The following is a 25011-nucleotide window of genomic DNA, read 5'->3' on the forward strand; positions in this document are numbered from 1 at the left end:
CCATTTTCTTAACGTGTATCTTTTGATTTCAGAGACGTGGTGGTTCGAGAAGAGAGTGTGGTGTCTGGTAGGTTCCAACCTGTGACCGTGGCAGAGGACGCAAATGAGAAAGGGTTGTGTTATCTCTTGGGTTAGGTCTGAGGCTAGGTCAACATACCCTAAGGTCGTGCCGTCGTGCTCAAGGGTCGTACCATCCTGCTAAAGGGTCATACTACCGTGCTCAAAGGTCGTACCATCGCACTTGAAGGGGGGTTCACCCCCTGTCATACCCCTCAACCTAACCTAACCTACCCCTTATGGGTAAAACGTTGGGGACGACCCTGTAAGTGCACCCATATGCTTGAACGCTTCCAGACTTGTCTGACTTTACTGTTAACCATGATCCCCTGCTCCCACCTACCCGACGCCTTGTGCTAAGCTTCTCCCGGGCTCCGTAATGCTCTTTACTGCTCCGCTGAGTTTCTGGTCCATTCCATATATTTTTCATCTTAACCTGTCTCAAGTTTGCTTATGGGAGGAATCCTATCAAAGGATTCTTCCCTTTTTTTCTGAAGTCCAAAGAGGTTAGAAAATGGGACGTTTTCTATTGCAAAGCTATTCATGTTATATGTGATGATTTCCTTTTTTATATATTTTCCTGATGAAATTCGGTCCTGGCATGAGAAGCGGAATGGTGTACACGTCTCGAGGGAGAGGGTCCTCAGTGAGACAGTACCTGGTGTACACCTCTCGAGGGAGAGGTTCCTCAATGAGACAGTACCTCTTTGCGTCCTGTGACGATAAACACAGCCTCGTCGAAGGCGACGCTGGTGACACTCATCGTCAATCAATGAACAATGGTCTTCATGCACAAGCGCAGCGATATGTGCTATAGTTTTCGTATGTTCTATCGATCCCTGGCCTTTGGAATATAGAGAAGATACATAAGGCATTCTTCAGTGGTCCTGCTAGTATTATAGGTCTAATGTCACCATTCAGTAACTCTACACTGCAGAGCGAGGCTGGAGTTCACCTACATGATCACAGTCGTGGACAAGACCCCCCCCTCCCTCCTCAACATGTTACCTGAGACGTCAGTTTCTAAACGAGTGATCCCGAAGTCGAAAATTACTTCCGCCACAATGGAAACGCCAGCAAATGGCGCTTTTGACTGGCGGCCATCTTGGATTTTCGAAAAATTTCGGGGAATTCTCAATGAGCGTGGTCGGGGCTCTCCCCCCCCCCCCCCACATCCTCTGGTAATTGCTGCTTGCAGCTATATTCTTAATTGGGGTTCTGGACGAGCCAGTCTTCCCACTGGGAGGACGAAAGACTATTGTGGTCGACGACTGTGTGTGTGTGATCGTATGTTTGTTTATGTGTTAAAAAGTGACTTGTATGGAGACTGGGAGAAAGGAATTAGGGGGGAATAGAAAAGTGACGAGGAAAGAAAGAAAAAAATGATTCTAGTATGAGGGGGGAAAAAATCTTGTACTAACTTGGCTTGCTTGTGCAAGTGTTTGCTTAGGTAATAGCCCAGAGGTCGGTAAGGGATGTATATATGTGTGTAGCAATCACACAGTTCATCCACATTGGCGATGTGTTTATAAACCTTCAACTGAGGTTGATTTGGTTATTATCTGTTACTCATATTTCAAATGACGGTATGCCCAAACCCGACTTCATATGAGCTGATTCCTCAGTTCAACTGAATGTGGTCGAATGCTTCCTGTGTCTTGAAAAATTTTCTTTTATGTTTTCGTGTTTTGTCAATTTTCTCATAATGATTTGGTTAATGCTAGGGTAGGCTTTAAAATTGCCTGGGGACAAATCAAAGTACTTAGTATTAGCAATCAAGACATTCAATAACATTACGTGTGTCATAATCAGCAGAGAGATATAGATAAACGGAATTTTCAAGATCTATGGGGTGATCAATTTCATGAAAATGTTTTTTGTGGTCATCCCTGCGTACTGAATGACTGTGACAATAACACCATTACAGTTTTTTGCGGTCTGGCCTACACGAATATCTTTACATGCCTTGCATTTGACAGCTTCAACACTCCCAGATGTCGCATGATTTGGCCTACTATTTGTCAAGGTCTTATGGATGGCGTTATTGCATTGGAAAGCTACATTACCAGCACTGTTTTTTTCAGAACATGTCTTAGATGAGGTACGCTGAGCAACATTACAGGGGCTGGTTTTTTCTTTTTTTTTAGAACAAGTCTTAGATCACCTAACCTGGGAGAATAGGGCAACACCAAACATGCAGACTTATCTTTATTTGTCACATTTTTGAAAACAAGAAGCATAAAATGTCTTCCTAGCTTTCCAGTAAGCTTTGCTCACAGACCAACTGGGATAATATAACTGCCTAAAGATACGTCTTATATGACTGTCTTCATCTACTAGGCCTATGGGAATCGCATATCCGTAGTGCTCTTAAAAAACATCGGCATAATTGTAGACATTTTTATAGAAGAATCATGTACTGAGAAAGGCAAACTGCCTCTTCTTGATATGTTGATAAATAAAGAATCTGATAATATGTCCTTTAAAATCAACAAGAAACCATCAACTTTGAGAGCTATATTCATTATTTCTCTGTACATGATTCTTCTACAAAAATGTCTATAGTTATGCCTAAGTTTTTAAGAGCACTACGGATATGTGATTCACACAGGCCTGGTAGATGAATGTAGTCATATAAGACGTATCTTTAGACAGTTATATTAACCCAATTGGTTTGTGAACAAAGCTTACTGGAAAGCTAGGAAGACATTTTATGCTTCTTGTAACAAAAATGTGACAAATTAGGGTAAGTCTAAATGTTTAGTGTTGCCCTATTCTCCCAAGTTAGGTAAGCCAAGACTTGTTCTAAGAAAAAGAAAAAAGCCCCTGTAATGTTGCTTTCCAGTGCAATAACACCATCAGTAAGACCTTAATAAATAGTAGGCCCAAATCATGCAACAATTGTGTATTTAATGATAGAAGATTCAATGATATTTTCTCGTGATACCGGAATTACAGTTAATAACTGAGATGGCATTACTTTAGTCAATTCAATGATTTTGATTTTAACATGGTTAAAGAGGGCATTTGATTCTTGTCCTGTTATTACACTATATTTATGTTGCTGGAGTCTAACAGAAAGATCCTTACTAGTCTGCCTAAAATAAGATTTGTAAACAGTTCCCCTTCTTGTCGGCATAATAAGTTTATGATACGCTTGTTGCCAGTCTTGGACGTACCCGACCTCCATTTGGATAGTCACTTATTTACCAAATGGTGTCCTAGCTACGTCTCATCGCTGTACATCAACTGACTTATATTTCTTTATTGTATCTCCCTTGATGATGTGATTATTACACGAAAGTGCACTTGGGAACTTACCGTGTTTCATTTCCCCGCGGACTCATAGGAATATACTTGATCACACACACACACACACACACACACACACACACACACACACACACACACACACACACACACATTTATGCGCGGGATGTACTTTTTCATACTTGCTTACCTTCATCCACTCCTGGCGCTACCCCGCCCCACAGGAAACAGCAAGGTAGCGCCAGGAAAACAGACAAAAAAGGCCACATTCGTTCACACTCAGTCTCTGGCTGTCATGAGTGATGCAACGAAACTACAGCTCCCTATCCACATCCAGGCTCCACAGACCTTTCCATGGTTTATCCCAGACGCTTCACATGCCCTAGTTCAGTCCATTGACAGCACGTTCACCTCGGTATATCACATCGTTCCAATTTACTCTATTCTTTGCACGCCTCACCCTCCTGTATGTTCAGGCCCCGATTGCTCAAAATCTTTTTCACTCAATCCTTCCACATCCAATTTGGTCTTCCGCTTCTCCATCTTCCCTCCACCTCTGACACATATATCCTCTTTGTCAATCATTTCTCACTCATTCTCTCCATGTGTCCAAACCATTTCAACATACCCTCTTCTGCTCTTTCCACCACACTCTTTTTATTTCCACACATCTCATACCTATCCACGCAACCATATAACGTTGTTGAAACTAGTATTCTTTCAAACACCCATTTTTGCTCTTTGAGATAACGTTCTCTCCTTTCACACATTCTTCAATGCTTCCAGAACCTTTGGCCCCTCCCCCACTTTGTGAGTCACTTCCGCTTCCATGGTTCCATTCGCTGCTAAGTCCACTCCCATACATCTAAAACATTTCACTTCCGCCAATTTTTCTCTATTGAAACTTAAATCCCAATTAACTTGTCCCTTAACCCTACTGAACCTAATAACCATGCTCTTATTCATATTTACTCTCAAAAACACTTCACTTTCTCCAATATTTCTTTATTGAAACTTACATCCAAATCAACTTGTCTTTCAACCCTACTGAACCTAATAATCTTGTTCTTATTCACATTTACTCTCAACTTGCGCCTTTCACACTCTTTTCCAAACTCAGCCATTAACTTCTGCAGTTTCTCACACGAATCACCTCCTAGCGCTGTATCATCGGCTAACAATAACTGAATCACTTCCCAGGCCGTCTCATCCCCAACAACTGCATATTCGCCTCTCCCTCCAAAACTCTTGCATTTACCTTTCTGACCATCCCATCCACAAATAAATCGAACACCCATTGAGACATCACACACCTCTGCCGGAAACTGACATTCCCTGGAAACTGATCACTTTCCTCTCTTCCTACTCGTACACATGCCTCACATCCTCGATAAAAACTTTTTACTGCTTCTAGCAATTTACCTCCTACACCATATACTCTTAAAACCTTCCACAAAGCATCTCTATCTACCCTATCATATGCCTTCTTCAGATCCATAAATGTTACATACAAGTCCACCTGTTTTTCTAAGTATTTCTCACATACATTCTTCAAAGCAAACACCTGATCCACAAAGCCTCTACCACTTTTGAAATCACACTGCTCTTCCCTAATCTGATTCTCTGTACACGCCTTCACCCTCTGAATCAATACCCCTCCCATATAATTTCCTAGGAATACTCAATAAACTTATGCCTCTGTAGTTTGAATACTCACCTTTATCCCATTTGCCTTTGTACATTGGCACTATGCATGCATTCCGCCAATCCTCAGCCAGTTCATCGAGGTCCATTGAATATCCTAACCAACCAATCAACAATACAGTCATTCCCTTTTTTGATAGATTCTATTGCAATATCATCCAAACCCGCAGCCATGCCGGATTTGATCTTCCGCAAAGCTTTCACTATCTCTTCTCTCTTCACCAAACATTCTCCCTGACTCTCTCACTTCGCACACACCCTGACCAAAACGCCCTGTATCTCTGTCACTCTATCATCAAACACATTCAACAAACCTTCAAAATTCTCACTCCTTCTCCTCACTTCATATCACTACCTGTTATCACCTGTCCGCTTGCCTCCTTCACCGATGTTCCCATTAGTTCTCTTGCCTTACGCAAGTTATTTATCTCCTTTTAAAGCATCTTATTATTTTCCCTAAAATCTAATGATACTCTCTCACTCCAACTTTCATTTACCCTCTTTTTCAAACCTTGCACTTTTCTCTTGATCTCCTGCCACTTTCTTTTATACATCTCCCACTCATTTGCACTGCTTCCCTGCAAGTATTGGCCAAACGCCTCTCTTTTTTACTTTCGCTAACAACCTTATTTCTTTGTCCCACCACTCACTACCCTCTCTAATCTGCCCTACTCCCACCTTTCTCATGCCATATGCATCTTTTGTGCAAGCCATCACTGCTTCCCTAAATGCATCCCATTCCTCACCCACTTCCCTCATGTCATTTGCTGTCACCTTTTGCCAATCTACACTCAATCTCTCCTGCTACTTCCTCACACGAGTCTCCTTTTCAAGCTCACTTTCTCTCACCACTCTCCTCTCCCCAACATACTCTCTCCTTTTTTGAAAATCTCTACAAATCCTCACCTTCGTTTCCACAAGATAGTGATCAGACATCCCTCCAGCTGCTCCTCTCAACTCATTAACATTCAAAAGTCTCTCTTTTGCACGCCTGTCAATTAACACGTAATCCAATAAAGCCCTTTGACCATCTCTCCTGCGCACATACGTATGCTTATGTATATATATCTCCCTTTTTAAACCAGTTATTACCGATCACCAGTCTTTTTTCAGCACACAAATCCACAAGCTCTTCACCATTTCCATTTTCAACACTGATCACCCCATGCACACCAATTATACTCTCAACTGCCACATTAGTCACTGCATTTAAATCACCTAACACTATAACCCGGTCTCTTGCATCAAAGCTGCTAACACACTCACTCAGCTGCTTCCAAAACACTTGCCTCTCATGACCTTTCTTCTCATGACCAGGTGCATAGGCACTAATAATCACCTATCTCTCTCCATCCACTTTCAGTTTTACCCACACCAATCTAGAATTTACTTTCTTACACTATCACATACTCCCACAACTCCTGCTTTAGGAGTAGTGCTACTCCTTCCTCAGCTCATCTCTTACCGACCCCTGATTTTACTCCCAAGACTTTTCCAAACCACTTTTCCCCTTTACCCTTGAGCTTCGTTTCACTCAGAGCCAGAACATCCAGGTTTCTTTCCTCAAAGAAACCACCTATCTCTCCTTTCTTCTCCTCTTGGCTACATCCACATATATTCAGACACCCCAGTCTGAGCCTTCGAGGAGGATGAGCACTCCCAGTTTGACTCCATGCATTTGACGGCGTAAACACTCCCGGAAAAAGTGTAACGGAAGGTGTTATTGGCACCGTCATGCAGTACGGTGGGATGACCACAAAAATGCGATCGCTAAGCATTGTCATCAAAATGATCACCCCATAGATCTTGAAAATCCCGGTATTTCATACCCCTCTGCTGATTATGCCACACGTAACGTTACTGAATGTCTTAATTGCTAATACTAAAAACTTTAATATATCCACAAGCAGTTTTGAGGCTCATCCTAGCATTAACGAAATCATTATGAGAGAAGTGACAAAACACGAAAACATAAAAAAAAGCTGTTCAAGACACACCCAGCTATCCAGGTCAGCCCCCGCCACGTGACCCTCCTTCATCACTCTCTTACAACGGTTACTGCCAGACAAACCGGACATTGGTTGGTCTGTAGAGATTGGTGCTGGACGGCGGGACTCAAGTGTGATGTTGAGATTTAAATGACTTTGCTAAGTAGTGGCACCTGATGAGGTGGATTGTCTCCACGAAACATGTCGTGCCAAATGTATAGAAAAATCACATGTTAGATAAAACTCTATGAACTACTGAAGTGCGAAATCACCTTTATCCTATCATCACGGATACTATGATCAAACACACCTTCCTCGACGAAATCCTTTAACCCTATGTCCTGCTATCTCGTAGCCATTGTTTAGGTAAACGTCTTCATCAAACTCCCCTTATAGCACAAGCAGGAAACAGCCTTACGACCACGAATTAGGACGAAGTACAACCAGCTGGTTTACGAGCATGACATGATGCGTACACCAGCAGTGTATGTATCTCTGCCTACAAATATCAGTGGAAGTATCTCTCATAGATAATATACCCAGTGGGTCTGTAGTGTTTCTATTCGGACGCACTCTCATGTACAGTTGTGGCTTATGGATCATCACGGTTTTCTATTCTGAACTCATTCGAGTTGCTCTCTCTCTCTCTCTCTCTCTCTCTCTCTCTCTCTCTGTGTGTGTGTGTGTGTGTGTGTGTGTGTGTGTTAGCCTGGTGGGGTGGCCTCTCAGCTGACGGCTGTTGAGTGGAGGTCAGCTGAGCTAATCTCATAAGGGGCGTGGAGACGCACGTCTTCTCACCCTCTGAACCACCCCCCTCTCTCCCTGCGATGACCCACCCTTCCCTCACATCCTCTGTCCCTTCTACCGCTTGGTGGCATTGGACAGGAACCTAGTCCCTGTCCCCTCCATTCCCCTGTGGAGCTGGGTAACCTTGGGTAGTTGCACTAGTTCTTTCCTTACGCCCCATCTCATGTCATCTGTTATCCATCATTTGTATTTTCAGAAGAGTTCTGATGGCCTGAGTTCTGTCTTCAGTCTATTCCGCTTTCTCACTGCTGGATCGCTGTATCAATGTTTCTCTTTTAGTTTTTGAACTTATAAAGATCCTTTGGTTCCCTGCCTCTCTCTCTCTCTCTCTCTCTCTCTCTCTCTCTCTCTCTCTCTCTCTCTCTCTCTCTCGGACGATATGTCTGTGAATACCACTGATGGGTAGATCTCAGCAAAACATACGTTTACATCTTGATCTCAATATGACATTCAAGTGAGCTTCATTCTAAGACTATAATGAAGTCCGGCATCAGCTCCCACAGTCTGCTGCCGCCCCCAAGCCGTCGGACATAGAACGATCTCAAGTGTCAAGTCAAGCCCGAGTGGCTGAGGGTCGAGGGTCGTCACTCATAAGCTTGTGCAACAACCTGAAGGGGTCGATGCAGCTTGATCGCTCACAGAGACGTCCTTCATTGCACAAACAATACACGTAATTAAAGATGATCAATGCCGAATGAAATTCATAATGAATGACCCACACCGGTTAGTGAAAGAAGGGTTGCGGGAGGAGAGGGAGGGGAAAGGAGGGAGGGATAAGGAGGGGGAGAGTGAGAGTGAGAGGGAGAGAAAAAAAAAATCTTAAAACAAAGGCTCCAGTATCGAGTGACAGAGGTCCGGCCGAGGGGTCGTGTTATACACGCCGTCCCCGTCATCAGCCCAGGCTTCGATTGTGTGAAGGAGAGACCAAGGTGAAACATACATAGGTCATATTCCCTCATACAACTAGTAAGGATTATCATCAAAAATGACTTAAGAGTTTCCGTAAGGTCTCGTCCAGACCACTAACATGCCCCTTGTCGCCTCCTCCTTCTTCCCTGGGTACTCAGTGCTTCCTCCCTCTCTCTCTCTCTCTCTCTCTCTCTCTCTCTCTCTCTCTCTCTCTCTCTCTCTCTCTCTCTCGCTCGCTCCCTCCCTCATCCAACCACTTCCCGCCGGTGTTAATTAGCAATCGATCCCCTGAACGGGGGGGGGGGGGGGGTGATGTAAGGAACAAGGAGGAAGGGAAGGGAAGGGGAGGGCACGTATGAAGGGCCGAAGAAGACCAGTGGTCGAACTTGGCATATTCTCAGGGTGACCTCCCACGTTCCCATGAACACCAGTGCCACAGTCTACACCAGTGACCACCAGTGCCACAGTCGACACCAGTGACCACCAGTGCCACAGTGAACTCCAGTGCCACAGTCGATATCAGTGACCACCAATGCCACAGTCGACACCAGTGACCACCAGTGCCACAGTCGACACCAGTGACCACCAATGCCACAGTCGACACCAGTGACCACCAGTGCCACAGTCGACACCAGTGACCACCAGTGCCACAGTCGACACCAGTGACCACCAGTGCCACAGTCGACACCAGTGACCACCAGTGCCATAGTCGACACCAGTGACCACTAGTGCCACAGTCGACACCAGTGACCACCAATGCCACAGTCGACACCAGTGACCACCAATGCCACAGTCGACACCAGTGACCACCAGTGCCATACCAGTGACCACCAGTGCCACAGTCGACACCAGTGACCACCAGTGCCACAGTCGACACCAGTGACCACCAGTGCCACAGTCGACACCAGTGACCACCAGTGCCACAGTCGACACCAGGGACCACCAGTGCCACAGTCGACACCAGTGACCACCAGTGCCACAGTCGACACCAGTGACCACCAGTGCCACAGTCACCACCAGTGACCACCAGTGCCACAGTCACCACCAGTGACCACCAGTGCCACAGTCGACACCAGGGACCACCAGTGCCACAGTAGACACCAGTGACCACCAGTGCCACAGTGAACTCCAGTGCCATAGTTGACACCACTGCCATAGTGAACATGAGTGCCACAGTCGACACCAATGCCACATTGAACACCAATGAACGTCAATGCCACAGTTGACACCAGTGATACAGTGAACGCCACATCACTGTGATTACCAACGGCTTGCGCAAGTAAACAGTGTCACTACAGTGAACATCATTTTCACTGTGAACACCACTGGCTTTGAACATCCCTGTCACGGCCAACTGCAGTGTCACAGTGAAAAAGCAATGCCACAGTGAACATCACTGCCAAGGAGAGTGGCCATGCCATGGTGAACGCCAGTACCACAGAGAACGACAGTGCCACCAAAGGCCAGTGAACGCCCAGTCGACAGTGAACACCCATGACACAGTGAAACGCCCGTGTCGCAAAAGACATCATTGCCAGAGTGAACGCATGTGCCACACTTGACACCCGGTGTCACAATCAATACCCGTGGCACAATTAACGTCATTACCACACTAATGCCACGAGGTAATTGGTTAATTAGACAAAAAAACAAACGCGCCAACAATCGACGGCATTCAAGAAATCTGCCATTGTCTCATTACCGCCAATTTTCAGTCGTGCAGTGAAGGTCACCCCGTTAGAATTTGAATGAGAGAGAGAGAGAGAGAGAGAGAGAGAGAGAGAGAGAGAGAGAGAGAGAGAGAGAGAGAGAGAGAGAGAGAGAGAGAGAGAGAGAGAGAGAGAGAGAGAGAGTGTTAGAGAGACAGAGAGAGAGAGACTACAATATCAAGACTAGCGGGCCAAAGACCAGAGGAATCAAAACAAACCATCTTATGATAATAAATACAAAAAAAACATCGACGAAAAAAAAGGGAAAAGAGATTAAAAAAAGATATGCCATTTTGAGTAAATTTTTGATTTTTGTCTAAAATCTGGTTCGATCATGTGTGTGGTGGTGGTGATGGAAGGGAAGGCTGAGAGCAACGCGTGAGGGCTGATCCTGCGACCGTAGTTATTAAATGCAATTATTCAAGGCCAATACCCAGGTGCCATCCTCACCCAACACACACCTTCCCCTCCTCCTCCAACCCGCCTCCCCTGCCACGCGCGCCGCTGTGCCGAGCGCCGGTGAAAAATGTGACCAAAGGCTCTGACCTGAACTACGGCCCTCGGATAACTCTCTCTCTCTCTCTCTCTCTCTCTCTCTCTCTCTCTCTCTCTCTCTCTCTCTCTCTCTCTCTCTCTCTTCTCTCTTCTCTCATTTTCTTTCTGGATGCTATGAAAAGTTTTGCAAGGTGGGTAGAACAGAGAGAGAGAGAGAGAGAGAGAGAGAGAGAGAGAGAGAGAGAGAGAGAGAGAGAGAGAGAGAGAGAGAGACTACCTAAGAACACTTATGACGAGATCTTGCCGGACTAGTTTGGCTAGTGCGGGGGCACTCACCTGCCACGTCTTGCTTATATATATATATATATATATATATATATATATATATATATATATATATATATATATATATATATATATAGTAAGTCGCACTTCAGTAGTTCATAAATATCATTTAACATGTAATTTTTCTATCCATGTGGCACGACATGTTTCGTGGAGACAATCCACCACCTCATCAGGTGACAGTACTTAACAAAGTTACTTAAATCCCAACATCCCACTTGGTTCCCGCCGTCCGACACCAGTCTTCTAGGCCAAGCACTGTCTGCTTTGTCTGGTTGTAACCTCTCGAAGGGAGAGTGATTAAGGGAGGTCAGGTGACGGCGGTAGCTGGGTGTGTCATGAACAACTTTTGTCAATTGTCTCATAATGTTTTGGTTAATGCTAGGATGGGCTTTAAAATTACCTGGGGGCAAATTGAAAGTTCTTAGTATTAGGAATCAAGACACATTCAATGACATTACGTGTGGCATATGCAGCAGAGGGGTATGAAATAATGGGATTTGCAAGATCTATGGGGTTGATCATTTTCATGACAATGTTTAACGATCGCATTTTTGTGGTCATCCCTGCGTACTGCATGACGGTGCCAATAACACCTCTCCGTTACAGTTTTACCAGTCTGGCCTACATGAATATATTTACATGTCTTGCATTTGACTGCGTAAACACTCCCAGTTGTTGCACTATTTGGACGACTATTTATCAAGGTTTTGTGATGGTGTTATTGTATTGAAAAGCAACATTACAAGAACTGTTTTTTAGAACATGTCTTAAATTAGCGAAGTTGGGAGAATAGGGCAACACTAAACTTTTAGACTTATCCTTATTTGTCACATCTTTGTTACAAGAAGCATAAAAAATGTCGTCCTAGCCTTCCAATTAGTTTTGTTCACAAACCAATAGGAACAATATAGCTGCCTAAAGATACGTCTTATATGACTACAGTCGTCTACCAGGCCTATGGGATCACATATCCGTAGTGCTCTTAAAAACACAGACATAACTACAGATATTTTTACAGAAGGATCATGTACTGAGAAATAATGAATATAATTCAAAGTTGGTAGGCTTCCTGTAGATTTAAAAGGGACAAATGATCAGATTCTCTATTTATCAACACATCAAGAAAGGGCAGTTTGCCTTCTTTTTTTCCATTCAATCTTGAATGTGATAGTTGGGTGGATGTTATCTAATTCATTAAAGAAAACATCACAATCTTGGGAGGATGGCCACAAGGGCCACACATCATCCACGTATCTAAACAAGACTTCCAGATGATAATTGATTGAAATTAACATTTCAGTCTCAAGATATTCCACAAATAAGTTACTAAGAATCGGACGTAGAAGGTTTCCCATGGCAAGAACAAATTTCTGTCAATGAAAATCACCTTCATCATCTCGGAAAACATTATTAGAAACACAAAGCTCAACTAAGTCAATGGAATGTTTTATGGGTAGGGGCAAGTCAAGGTTGAAATCGGGCAATTTCTTCCTTAAATATGTGATGGTTTCATTAATGAGTACATTAGTGAAAAGGGAATTCATATCAAAACCATCACATATCTAAGGAGGAAATTGCCTGATCTCAGTCTTGACTTGCCCCTGCCCAGAAAAAACTTTCATTGAGATAGTCGAACTTTGTGTTTCTAATAATGTTTTCCAAGATGATGAAGGTAATTCCTATAAAGAGAAATTTAGTCTTGCCACGGGAAACCCTTTTAGTCCAATTCTTAATAAGTTATGGAATATTTTGAGACTGAAATTCTAACTTCAATCAATAATCATGCGAAAGTCTGGTTTAGATACGTGGATGATGTGTGGCCCTTGTGGCCATCCTCCCAAGATTGTGATGTTTTCTTTGATGAATTAGATAACATCCACCCAACTATCACATTCAAGATTGAATTGGAAAAAGAAGGCAGACTGCTCTTTCTTGATGTGTTGATGAATAGAGAATCTGATCATTTGTCCTTTAAAATCTACAGGAAGCCTACCAACTCTGAGTTACATTCATTATTTCTCAGTACATGTTCCTTCTGTAAAGATGTCTGTAGTTATGTCTATTGTTTAAGAACACTATGGATGTGTGATTCCCACAGGCCAGGTAGGTGAATGTAGTCATATAAGACGCATCTTTAGGCAGTTATATTATCCCAATTGGTTTGTGAACAAAGCTTACTGGAGAGCTAGGAAGACATTTTATGCTTCCTGTAACAAAAATGGGATAAATAAGGATGTCTAAGTGTTTAGTGTTGCTCTTTTCTCCCGACTTAGCTAATTTATGTTCTACAAAACAGCTCTTGTAATGTTGCTTTCCGGTACAATAGCACCATTAATAAGACCTTAGTGAATAGTAGGCCAAATAATGCAACAAACTGGGAGTGTAATGCATGGCATGTAAATATGTCTATGTGGGCGAGACTGGTAAAACTGGAACGGAGAGGTGTTATTGGCACCGTCATGCAGTACGCAGGGATGACCACAAAACTGCGATCGCTATACATTGTCATGAAAATGATCACCTCATTGATCTTGAAAATCCCGTTATTTTACACCCCTCTGCTGATTATGCCACACGTAACGTCAGTGAATATGTCTTAATTCCTAAAACTAAAAACTTTAGTTTGTCCCCATGCAATTCTAAAGCCCATCCTAGCATTAACCAAATCATTATGAGAGAGTTGACAAAACACGAAATATAAAAAAAAAAGTTGTTCAAGACACACCCAGCTACCCAAGTGAACCTCCGCCAAGTGACACCCCCACCTCCTTAATCACCCTTCCTTACAAGGGTTACGACCTGACAAAGCAGACAGTGCTTGGTGTAGAGAGACTGGTGTTGGACGGCGGGATTTAGATAACTCTGTCAAGGACTGGCATCTGATGAGGTAGATTGTCTCCATAAAACATGTCGTGCCACATGTATAGAAAAATCACACGTTAAATAGAATTGTATGAACTACTGAAGTGCGATTTCACCTTCATCCTATCATCACGGACAAGTGTGATCATTATATATACATCTATCTATCCAATATATATATATATATATATATATATATATATATATATACATATATATATTTCTTTCTTTCGTACTATTCGCCATTTCCCGCATCAGCGAGGTAGCGCTATGAACAGAGGACTGGGCCTTAGAGGGAATATCCTCACCTGGCCCCCTTCTCTGTTCCTTCTTTTGGAAAATTAAAAAAAAAAAAAAAAAAAAAAAAACGAGAGGGGAGGATTTCCAGCCACCCGCTCCCTCCCCTTTTAGCCGCCTTCTACGACACGCAGGGAGGAACCACAGGTCAGGAAGAGTGATGTTATGTATATGTCTTTGTTAAGCGAGTGCGGGACAATTGAAGACTAAGTCGTCAGTGTCAACAGTGCGGAAATTGCATCTTGGGTATGCGAGGTCCTCTGTGTGACCTGTTGAATCGGTGTTTGTCGTGCTGGGTGATGGAAGGCGTCCAGACAGCAGATGAGAAAGCGTAGGTCGTACATGCCTGGGAACTGTCGTTTCAAAGTAGTTGAATGCCTAGTGAAGTTCAAGACTAGGTTGGGAGGGAGGTTGCTTGGTGCTTGTTGAGTCATTATAGTGTATATACGTCTAGCCAATATTCTGGTTATTTCTGTAGGAGGTGGGTATATGAAGTGTGCAGCAACGGGGTAAGATTTGTATTTCTCCGTGGGGTTGGTTATGAAGCAGTTTGATTGAGATTGGTCTAAGCCAATGTTGTTGCAGAGAATGTGGTGCTGATCATTTTGTGGTGAGATGGTCTTGGGTGAATTCTTGTTTTCTTGTGCAGTTGGTGAATGTCTGTGAAAGTTAAGTGAGAGGAGACTGCTCCGAAAGCTGTGTCTTGTGTGGTTTACAGTTTCCTCATACTTGATCTTTGAAAGAGTTTATGACCGGGCAGGTGAGGCGTAGGTTAGGTTGGAGTAAAAGAGTTGTTTGGAAAGGATATCAAGATATTCTTTTTCCTGTCCAAAAATTGTGATGGTAATTGTTCAGATAGCGTATGATATGTTTATAGCTATTGTTTAGGGTGGGAATATCATGTGTGGGTCTTAGATGATCGAAATATTGCTCTAGGCGAGGGGAATATTGGCCTAGGTGATGGGAATATTGTCACAGGTGAAGGGAATATTGTTTTGCTGGGTGATAGTGGATGACCATTTACGGTGATGGGTGTGCGCAGGTTCGATTTTATATCCGCAAGGGATTGAGGTGACGATGAGAGAAAAAGAAAATAATCAGGAAGCAAATGAATGAGTATTTGCATAGGAAACACTAGTCCAGCGGGAGACAATACAGCGTGAGAGACAATATGGTGCGTGGAGAGGTCATGTATGTTTAATGTCTTGGACTTCTGTGATGGGAGGAACAATGATCCAAGGTGGCCTGTGTGGTCTTGGATTGGCAGATATCCACTTCCCCCCAGTGTATGGGGCCGGCAACACTCCGTGGTGTATGGACTGGCAACCCTTCCCTTTGTTTCTAGACTAAGCAACACTCTCCTAGTGCATGGGTCTGGCAACACTACCCTTTGGTGAATGGGCCTGCCAACACTTCCCCTCTGGTGCACGGGTCTGGCAACACTACCAATTTGGTGCATGGACCTAGCAACACTTCCTCCTGGTCCACGGACCTGGAAACACTTCCCTCTGGTCCACGTTCCTGGCAACACTTCCTCCTGTTGCACTGACCTGGCAACACTTCCTCCTGTTGCACGGACCTGGCAACACTTCCCCCTGGTGGAGGGCCGCGGCGCCCCTGGGGCGCGTGACCAGTGAGGGTAAACTCAACACGAGAGACGCTGGCCTGGGCGTAAATTGTCACCTAATGGGCTACCACGACCTTCCCTCTACCCTCTCCTCCCTATACCTCTTCCTCCTCTTCCTCATCCTCCTCTTCTTCCTCCTCGTCTTTTGCACCACAGATGATGAGTCAGTCACTCTTGCCACCTCTCTTGCCACCTGCAAACTTCCCTTCCCTTTTCCTTGAGAGCGTAAAGGTATTTTAGGATTTGATGATGTTATTCAAAAACGAAATCATTCCCCTGAGGTATATTCTGATCAATAGGTCTACAGCAGCGGCGATAACGTGGGATAAATGATGACAAAATTGATCGCTGCAAGAAAGTATCGTGTTAATCTGCTCTTCGTTTTTTGGTCATTGCGCTGCCTCTCACCTCCACCATTAACCATCGCCACTACATTAAAGTCTCTCACACAACCCTCCCCCTACTAACCACCTCCCCTCCATTTAAGCCTCAGTTGGAGCCACCCCACCCCACTCCCAAACACCCGCCACCACCGCGCAACAGCCTCTCTCTCTCCCCCAACGTGCAACATGGGTCTAACTCCCTCTCATCGCTTCCCTCGCTATTGTTTTTACTTCCATTAATCAATGATAATCAATACACAATAACTCGGGAGAAGTCTAAAGTCTCCCTTCTCAAAAAAGTTTGTGTGTGGCACTTCCCTAAAATATTTACGTGAGTGACAACTCCCTCCCCCACACACCTCCCCCCCTTCCTAAAATTTACGTGCTCTCGCTCGTTCATTTTTTGCTGTTGTTGTTCTTCAAAAATTAAAAGAAAAAAACATTCACGTGAATCTCATTTTCCGTGCGTCCATTACCAAGGGAACTGACGTTGCGTCCTGGAAACCTGAGCACGTGTTAGCCAGACTCATTAGGGAAGTAGTGCTGGCCAACCCAACCGCTGCTTCTGGCCGTGAGGGGGAGGAGGTAGGGAAAGGGGATAGCGAGAACCTCGAGTTGGTTTGGGGAAATGAGGTGTAGGGGGCTTAGTGGTGGATGGTACATCTTGGGGTTGTGAGGGTTTGTAGAGCGGTGGACACTGATGTGGAAGATCATAGGGGTCGTAGTAGTGGTGTGGGAGTGGTTAGTCTCGTTGGGTTGTGCGACTGAGGGTGTGGAGCGGAAGCAGCGAGGCAGGGCGGTGCGATGGACTGAGTGGTAAGATAGTCACGGTGTGAGGTGTGACACGGGGCGCAGCATCTGGTGTAGGATGTTGTGTGGTGCACGGCTTGGGCAGTGATGCAAGCTGGTGGGGATGTGGTGATGGAGGCTGGAGAATGGTCTCAGGATAGTGTGGGAAGTATCACTGTGGGTGGGTAATGAGGCAGGGAAGTGTGGGGGGGATGGTATGATACCTGTGGTGGGATGGTGGGAATAGGTGGCGTGTGGATGAAGGGATGTGGTGTGTGGCTGATGGACAAGGGCAAAGGGGATCGTGTGGTGGATGGGTGTTGGAAAGAGCCCGATGGAGATGGCATGGGTGGCGGTATGGAAGTGATGAAGGAGATCTATACGGTGGATGAGTTGTGGTGTCAGTGTCATGAAGACGGTGGAATAAAGGACGGATGGTGTTGTCAGGGTGAGGAAGGAGACGGGTGTGTCAGATGGTTGGTGGTGCCAGAGTGATGAAAGAGACGGTCTGGTGTCAAGGCGATGATGGAAATGGTTGAAGGTGAGTGTTGGTATCAGGTTGATGAGCGAGACAATGAGGAGGGTGGAGGAGCGGCGCGCGGCGGTGTGTGGGGGAAGGTTTGTGTGGTAGGCGGTGTGAGCAGTGCAACAATAAACCAAGATGAACTTCGCCATCTAACAGGACTGGATAAAGTTACCTTGGAGGATGAGGTTACCTTGGAGGATAAGATTACCTTGGAGGATATTACCTTGACGGATGAGATCACCATGAATCAAGCGGGTTATCTTCCCTATAAATATATCGTAGATTTTATACTTCTAACTCTCGGTGATTCATGAACGAGGGAGAGGGAAGACGTAAAGCTTTTCAAATTAAGCCTTGGCTGTACATTATTATTATTATACAGTACTTCCAAACACCCTTTTCCAGGGGCTCTTGCAGCTCCGGGGCTGCGCTACCACTCAGTAGCAGGGGTAGGACGGACTCATCTTAAACAAGTAGCTCTTTAACGAGTTTACTCTGTTTCGTCAACTACTTTTCACATACACATCATATATATATATATATATATATATATATATATATATATATATATATATATATATATATATATATATATATATGAAGGTGAAATTGCACTTCAATAGTTCATACAATTTTATTTAACATATAATTTTTCTATACATGTGGCACGACATGTTTCGTACAGACAACCCACCTCATCAGGTGCCAGTACTTAACAAAGTTATTTAATTCCCAACATCACACTTGAGTCCCGCCGTCCAGCACCAATCAGTACAATGTCCGCTTTGTCTGGTAGTAACCGTTGTAAGGGTGAGTGATTAAGGCGGGTCACGTGGCGGGGGTTGACTTGGGTAACTGTGTGTGTGTGTGTGTGTGTGTGTGTCCAACGCCCCCCTTTTCACTGCTGCTTGTGTGTGTGTGTGTGTGTGTGTGTCCAACGCCCCCCTTTTCCCTGCTGCTTGTGTGTGTGTGTGTGTGTGTGTGTGTGTGTGTGTTGAGCAACTTTTGTTTCATGTTTTCGTGTTTTGTCAATTCTCCCATAATGATTTGGTTAATGCTAGGATGGGCTTGAAAATTGCCTTGGGACAAACTAAAGTTCTTAGTTCTGGCAATTAAGACAGATTCAATAAAACTGCGCGTGGCATAATCAGCAGAGGGGTATGAATTGACGGGATTTTCAAGATCTATGGCCAGGGTGATCGTTTTCATGACAATGTGTAGCGATCGCATTTTTGTGGTCATCCCTGCGTACTGTATGACGGTGCCAATAACATCTCTCCGTTACAGTTTTTGCGGTCTGGCATGCATAAATATCTTTACATGCCTTGCATTTGACTGCATAAACATTCGCAATTGTTGCATAATTTGGACAAATATTTAGTAAGGTCTTAATGATGGTGTTATTGTACTAGAAAGCAACATTACAAGCACTGTTTTTTTTTAGAACATGTCTTAGATTAGCTAAGTTGGGGGAATAGGGCAACAGTAAACATTTAGACTTACCCTTATTTGTCACATTTTTGTTACAAGAAGCATAAAATATCTTGCTAGCTTTCCAGTAAGCTTTGTTCACAAACCAATTGGAATAATATAACTGCCTAAAGATACGTCTTATATGATTACATTCGTCTACCAGACCTATGGGATCACATATTCGTAGTGGTCTTAAAAACTTAGACATAACTACAGACATTCTTATAGAAGAATCATGTACAGAGAAATAATGAGTATTGCTCTCAGAGTTGGTAGGCTTCCTGTAGATTTTAAAGGACATATGATTAGATTCTCTATTCATCAACACATCAAGAAAGGGCAGTTTGCCTTCTTTTTACCATTCAATCTTGAATTTGATAGTAGGGTGGATGTTATCTAATTCATTAAAGAAAACATCACAATCTTAGGAGGATGGCCACAAGGGCCACACATCATCCACGTATCTAAACAAGACTTTTGAAAGATTATTGACTGAAGTTCAAATTTCAGTCTCAAAATATTCCATGAATATGTTACTAAGAATCAGACTCAGAGGGTTTCCCCATGGAAAATGTGACAAATAAGGATAAGTCTAAATGTTTAGTGTTGCCCTATTCTCCCAACTTAGCTAATCTAAGACATATTCTAAAAAACAGTGCTTACAATGTTGCTTTTCAGTACAATAACACCATCAGTAAGACCTTGGTGAACAGTAGGCCAAATCATGCAACAATTGGGAGTGTTTACGCCGTCAAATGCAAGACACGTAAAGATATATATATAGGCCAGACCGAAAAACTGTAACGGAGAGGTGTTACTGGCACCGTCATACAGTACTCAAGGATTGCCACAAAAATGCGATCGCTGAACATTGTCATGAAAATGATCACCTCATAGATCTTGAAAATCCCGTTATTTTTTACCCCTCTGCTGATTATGCCACACGCAATGTTATTGAATCTATCTTAATTGCTAATACTAAGAACTCTGATTTGTCCCCAGGCAGTTTTAAAGCCCATCCTAGCATTAACCCAAATCATTAAGAAAGAATTGACAAAACACGAAGACATAAAATTTGTGGTTCAAGACACCCAGTTTCCCAGGTCAACCTCCCGCCACGTGTCCCCCCTTAATCACTTCCCTCACAATGGTTACTACCAGACAAAGCAAGACAGTGGTTGGTCTGTACTGATTGGTGCTGGACGGCGGGACTCAATTGTGATGTTGGGATTTAAATGACTTTGTTAAGTACTGGCACCTGGTGAGGTGGACTGTCTCCACGAAGCATGTCGTGCCACATGTATGGAAAAATTACATGTCAAATGAAACTGTATGAACTCCTACTGAAGTGCGATTTCACCTTCATAACTATCATCACGGACTTGTGATGATCACACACACACACACACACACACACACACACACACACACACACACACACACACGTATGTACGAATATACTACATATGAACGCTCACTTCCAAATAGCATGCAGACCTCCATAGTCAATAACCATAGACGTATAGACAAAAAGCAATACCTCCAACTATGGTAGTTTCATCGTTTCCCGAAGCCACAATCACAACTGATGAAGAAGTCTAGGGCAGAGAGCTGATTGATTTAGGAGGAACTAAGGAAAGGCCATGACAGACTGAAGAGTGGAAAGCGAGACATGGTAGACTGAAGAGTAGAAAGCAGCAAGACATGATGGAGTGCAGACACAGATAGATAGTGATCATGTTTATCGATTACACCAGAAGTTCAAGGGTAGTGGGTCATTCTAAGTCTACATAGGCATGAAAGGTGTTTTAAAATCCCTTGTATAGTGTTATCAACTGGGTAGGTGCAGCAGTGGCAGGAATTCACTTTGTGTGGGAGAGCATAAGTAGCTGCAGTGCTATAGTCCAATGTCTTGTTAAGAATATGTAACAGTCGAACAACCTTATCTAAAGTCTCTGTGAATTATCTAATGTGTGTGAAAGAGTTCTACTTACATTTTACTTCAGTGATTAGTTAGAAATGGGAGTATTTCACTATCAAATAATAGTGATATGTTTTAGCATGGTTTGTAAGCACTTTGTCTTTTGTGTTAGATGTATTAGTGTGGGTTGCAAGGCAATTCGTCAGTTATGCTAAATTATAGAGATTAGTCTGGGGCGTTGATTTTGTCTAGTTATTCATGAAAAACGATTGTAAAGACAAAGAGTCAGGGTAAACTATTATATATCCAAATGTCTCAGAAATATTTTTTTTGTTTCAGCCCTGATGCGTGTGAGGAGTGAGTGATCTCCCGTGAGCTGAGGCGACTGGAGTCGTGGTGCTCACCAGCCGACAGAGGCCTGTCTGTAGTGGCCTAACATTCACCCAAGGACGTCAGCTGAGGAGGAGGGAAAGGGAGAGAGAGAGGATGGTCTTCCACGGACACTGGAAGCGTCGCCTAAGGACGGCGAGGTCACCACACGGATGGACGACACTGCGTTGGAAGTCCGTCCGTCTGGTGCCGTATATCAAGCCCTAGCGCCAAGTCGGATCATCCCAGAGGGGACAGTTCAGTGTCTGTGTGTGTGTGTTTGTGTGGGGACAGTCGAGACTCAAGTCGGCCTGGACTACCAAACAGCCCAAGTTACTGTCAATCTGTGGAACCTATGAGGTGTTGAGTCCTCTATCTCTTATATACACTAAGGGGTTAAGATCTAAGATTATATTCAGTTAATGTGTTTCAGTATTTGTTCATTATTCAAGATAAATACCTTATGAAGATGTTTTTGCTTGGTTCAGTGTTTATCTGAATTACTCCTTCACCTTGAACAAAACAGGGCATCGGGTGTTCACCATAGGAAGTTCAATTCTGCTCTACCCTCCACTTTATCATGTTCATCATCTATCATTCCCTTCATTACCCTTACACCACACCGTCTCCTTCATCACTCTGCACCACTATCCCTCCACTGTATAATCTCCCTCATCACCCTGACATCATGAATCATCCTTCGTCCCATCTTCATCGTCCTGACACCCTTACCCACCCACCTCATCGTCTTCTTCCCCCTAACACCACCACCCATCCTCCTCCGTACCATCTCCCTCGTCTTGCGCCGACCAACATCCACTCACTACTCCCATACCCTCGTCCTTCACCGTTAGCCACACACCGCACCACATCCCCCCCTCGCCCACGCGACACCCACTTTCCCCACCATACCCCACACCACTGTGCAATACTACAGGCATCATACCATCCCCTTGCACTGCCGTACCACATTCTCCACCCTCAGTGACACTCTCCACGCTACCACTGGGGCACAGTGGATCGTCTCCGTTGACAGAAAGACAAAGAGTCTACACATGCTTCTAAAAGAGCTACGAAAGCCTACAGATCAAGTCTCCTTTTGATAAATGAACGTCACTCTACAGCTGCAAAGAGACTTATACGAGAGATTACAAAACAGACAAACGCAACTTGTGTTCGCCATGAGCACCCACAGATCTCCTGGCGAAGTTGTTACAACGCGAAGGAAGAGCAACCATAACTAAAACAGGACCTACTGAGGGATATACAGAGGCAATAACACCCAAAGACACAGGGAGTAGCTTGTTCTAAACCTCAACACAGGAAGTGTGAAAAAGCACCACTCTCTTGACCCCCTCTCTCACGAACGTGTTCGTCTCCTGTAATAAATGTACATTTACGAAGCATTTCGTACTCACCTGCTACTCGAATCCTGAGTTAAGGCTGTGGCTGAAAGAGATAAAGGTAACATAACACTAACATCTTCATTTCCTAGCTCTCCTTACCGGAGGTCATACCTACGAAACGAACACACCTCACGCCTGCTTCTGCACACCTCATTATAATAGCTAAGAAAGAAATCGTCCACTGGGCAGACTAAAGATCCTTGGAATGACCATTACTAAGAAATATCATGGTTACGATAATGGTTTTTACGTAAGTGTAAAAGAAAAAAAATATATATACTTACAGATTCACAAAAAGCGCCATTGTTAATGATAGTTTTAGACATCTTTACACACACACACACACACACACACACACACACACACACACACAGAGAGAGAGAGAGAGAGAGAGAGAGAGAGAGAGAGAGAGAGAGAGAGAGAGAGAGAGAAATGACGGCGCTGCCTAGTTAGGTCCGTGACCGTGCACGTATACAAACAGACGGACGGGTCAAGGTCCGTCGACTTGGCCCGTTATTATCATTACACACACGAGGGTCTTCCATGCATGTAAATGGGTATACACGAATTGTCGTAGACATAATTTGGTGTAGTCTGTTGTACTGGATTATCATCCGTTCCAGGAATTACAGATCCGTAAACAATGAATGGGTAAGGTTGGTCAGGTGACAGCTCGTACGGTAAATGGTAATAATGGTCTTGTTATTCAGCTTGGCAACAGTGGTCGAATGAACCACTTGTCACTGACGTTATCCGATACAGTGAAACTCACGAACACGGGCTTTTCGGAATGTCGTACCGATTATGTACTGGGTAAAGGTAATCATAACGCGATCATGTCGATTACTTTGTCGATATAATTCTGACCATCATTCGACATACACTCAGGACTAAGTCGCTAACCCTGTTTCGAACGGGCTGAGACGAACGGTTCACCGATTCAAATCTGTCGTTTCAGATGAATGAGTTATGGATTGTCGACACGTCTACAAACGTCGTTTCAGTCGAGAGTTACGGATTATATTCATTGACATATCCTCGAAAATACGTAAGAGAGGCAAGGAACTGAGGTCGAAGACACAGTCTGTGATTTAGTTCACCATTATACGAGACAGTCCCGAACACACTTCACGACCCGCGATGCTATGGTTAACCTACCGTGTTACGAAGCTGTTCCGAACCCTCTGCTTCAACCCTCTGCACAACGCTTAAATTCAAGTCTCGTGAAACCCGAGTCGACCATTACTTTAGAATCATCGAACATTTTTCTCTTACGTGAATATATTCATATGTTTTATTGCCGGAGATAATTGCGATAGACGACACACATGTAACCACCCATCGAACATTTTTTCTAAAGATTTCTCGCGCTCTAGAACAAGTCCAATGACTCAATTCATTCACACTTATCCACGCAAGACATAAAACACAAAATGGAATGACGTATAGGTACACCTATTAATGCCATGAATACATAACTCTAATCAACTATACAACCACAGAGAGCGTCTTGCCTTGTTATGAAGCATGCTGGGGCCATAGCGATCGAGTCTTGCTGAACCGTGGACAGGAGAATGAACTGTCTATTTACACACGCGTCCACCACTGTGCACACTTCACTAGCTGCACGAAGACTGACGATGACCTAAATAGCTCGAGGTGTCCTTGCGCCGCGCAGAGCTCGGTAACGATGGCCAACGATGGTCCGGCATGACGGTAGTTTGCGTTGTAAACGACCCTCTTCTATTACTTGTGAGAGGCTGATCCTAATCTATCTTTCAACCTGGCTTATAACTGATTAATCATGCAACCCTACGATGTTCTTTTGTGAGGTTCTATGCTACGCCAATGCTGCGCTACAATAAGTAGCAGGGGTATGATGAACCCCTTTTGAATGAAAAGTTCTACAACTTTCGTTCATTGACCATGATACAACACACCGGAAGGTGACGTTTCACTCGTGGTGTGACCTCATGCAAATGGAGTCAGCTAACGCTAGGAAAAAAACAAACAAAAACAGACGGCATATTTCCACATTAGATAAACAAAGAGAAGTTTACGACAGTCGCCA

At 44.0% G+C, this 25011-nt stretch overlaps 1 protein-coding gene across 2 annotated transcripts in view; it reads right to left on the bottom strand.

The window, feature by feature from the left end:
• Positions 1–25011, bottom strand: part of LOC139747673 (uncharacterized) — a 330027-nt gene that overhangs the window by 171477 nt on the left and 133539 nt on the right. The window contains exon 1 of one of the 2 annotated variants that reach the window (XM_071660249.1): positions 24455–24665. The exons of the other annotated variant lie outside the window; for it this stretch is intronic. Within the exon in view, the coding sequence (XP_071516350.1) occupies positions 24455–24469 (15 nt within the window). The 5' untranslated portion in view covers positions 24470–24665. Of the gene's footprint in view, positions 1–24454; positions 24666–25011 lie in introns of those variants that run through there. 2 annotated transcript variants of the gene reach the window in all.

The sequence above is a fragment of the Panulirus ornatus genome, chromosome 69 (assembly GCF_036320965.1).
Source record: "Panulirus ornatus isolate Po-2019 chromosome 69, ASM3632096v1, whole genome shotgun sequence".
Lineage (NCBI taxonomy): Eukaryota > Metazoa > Arthropoda > Malacostraca > Decapoda > Palinuridae > Panulirus > Panulirus ornatus.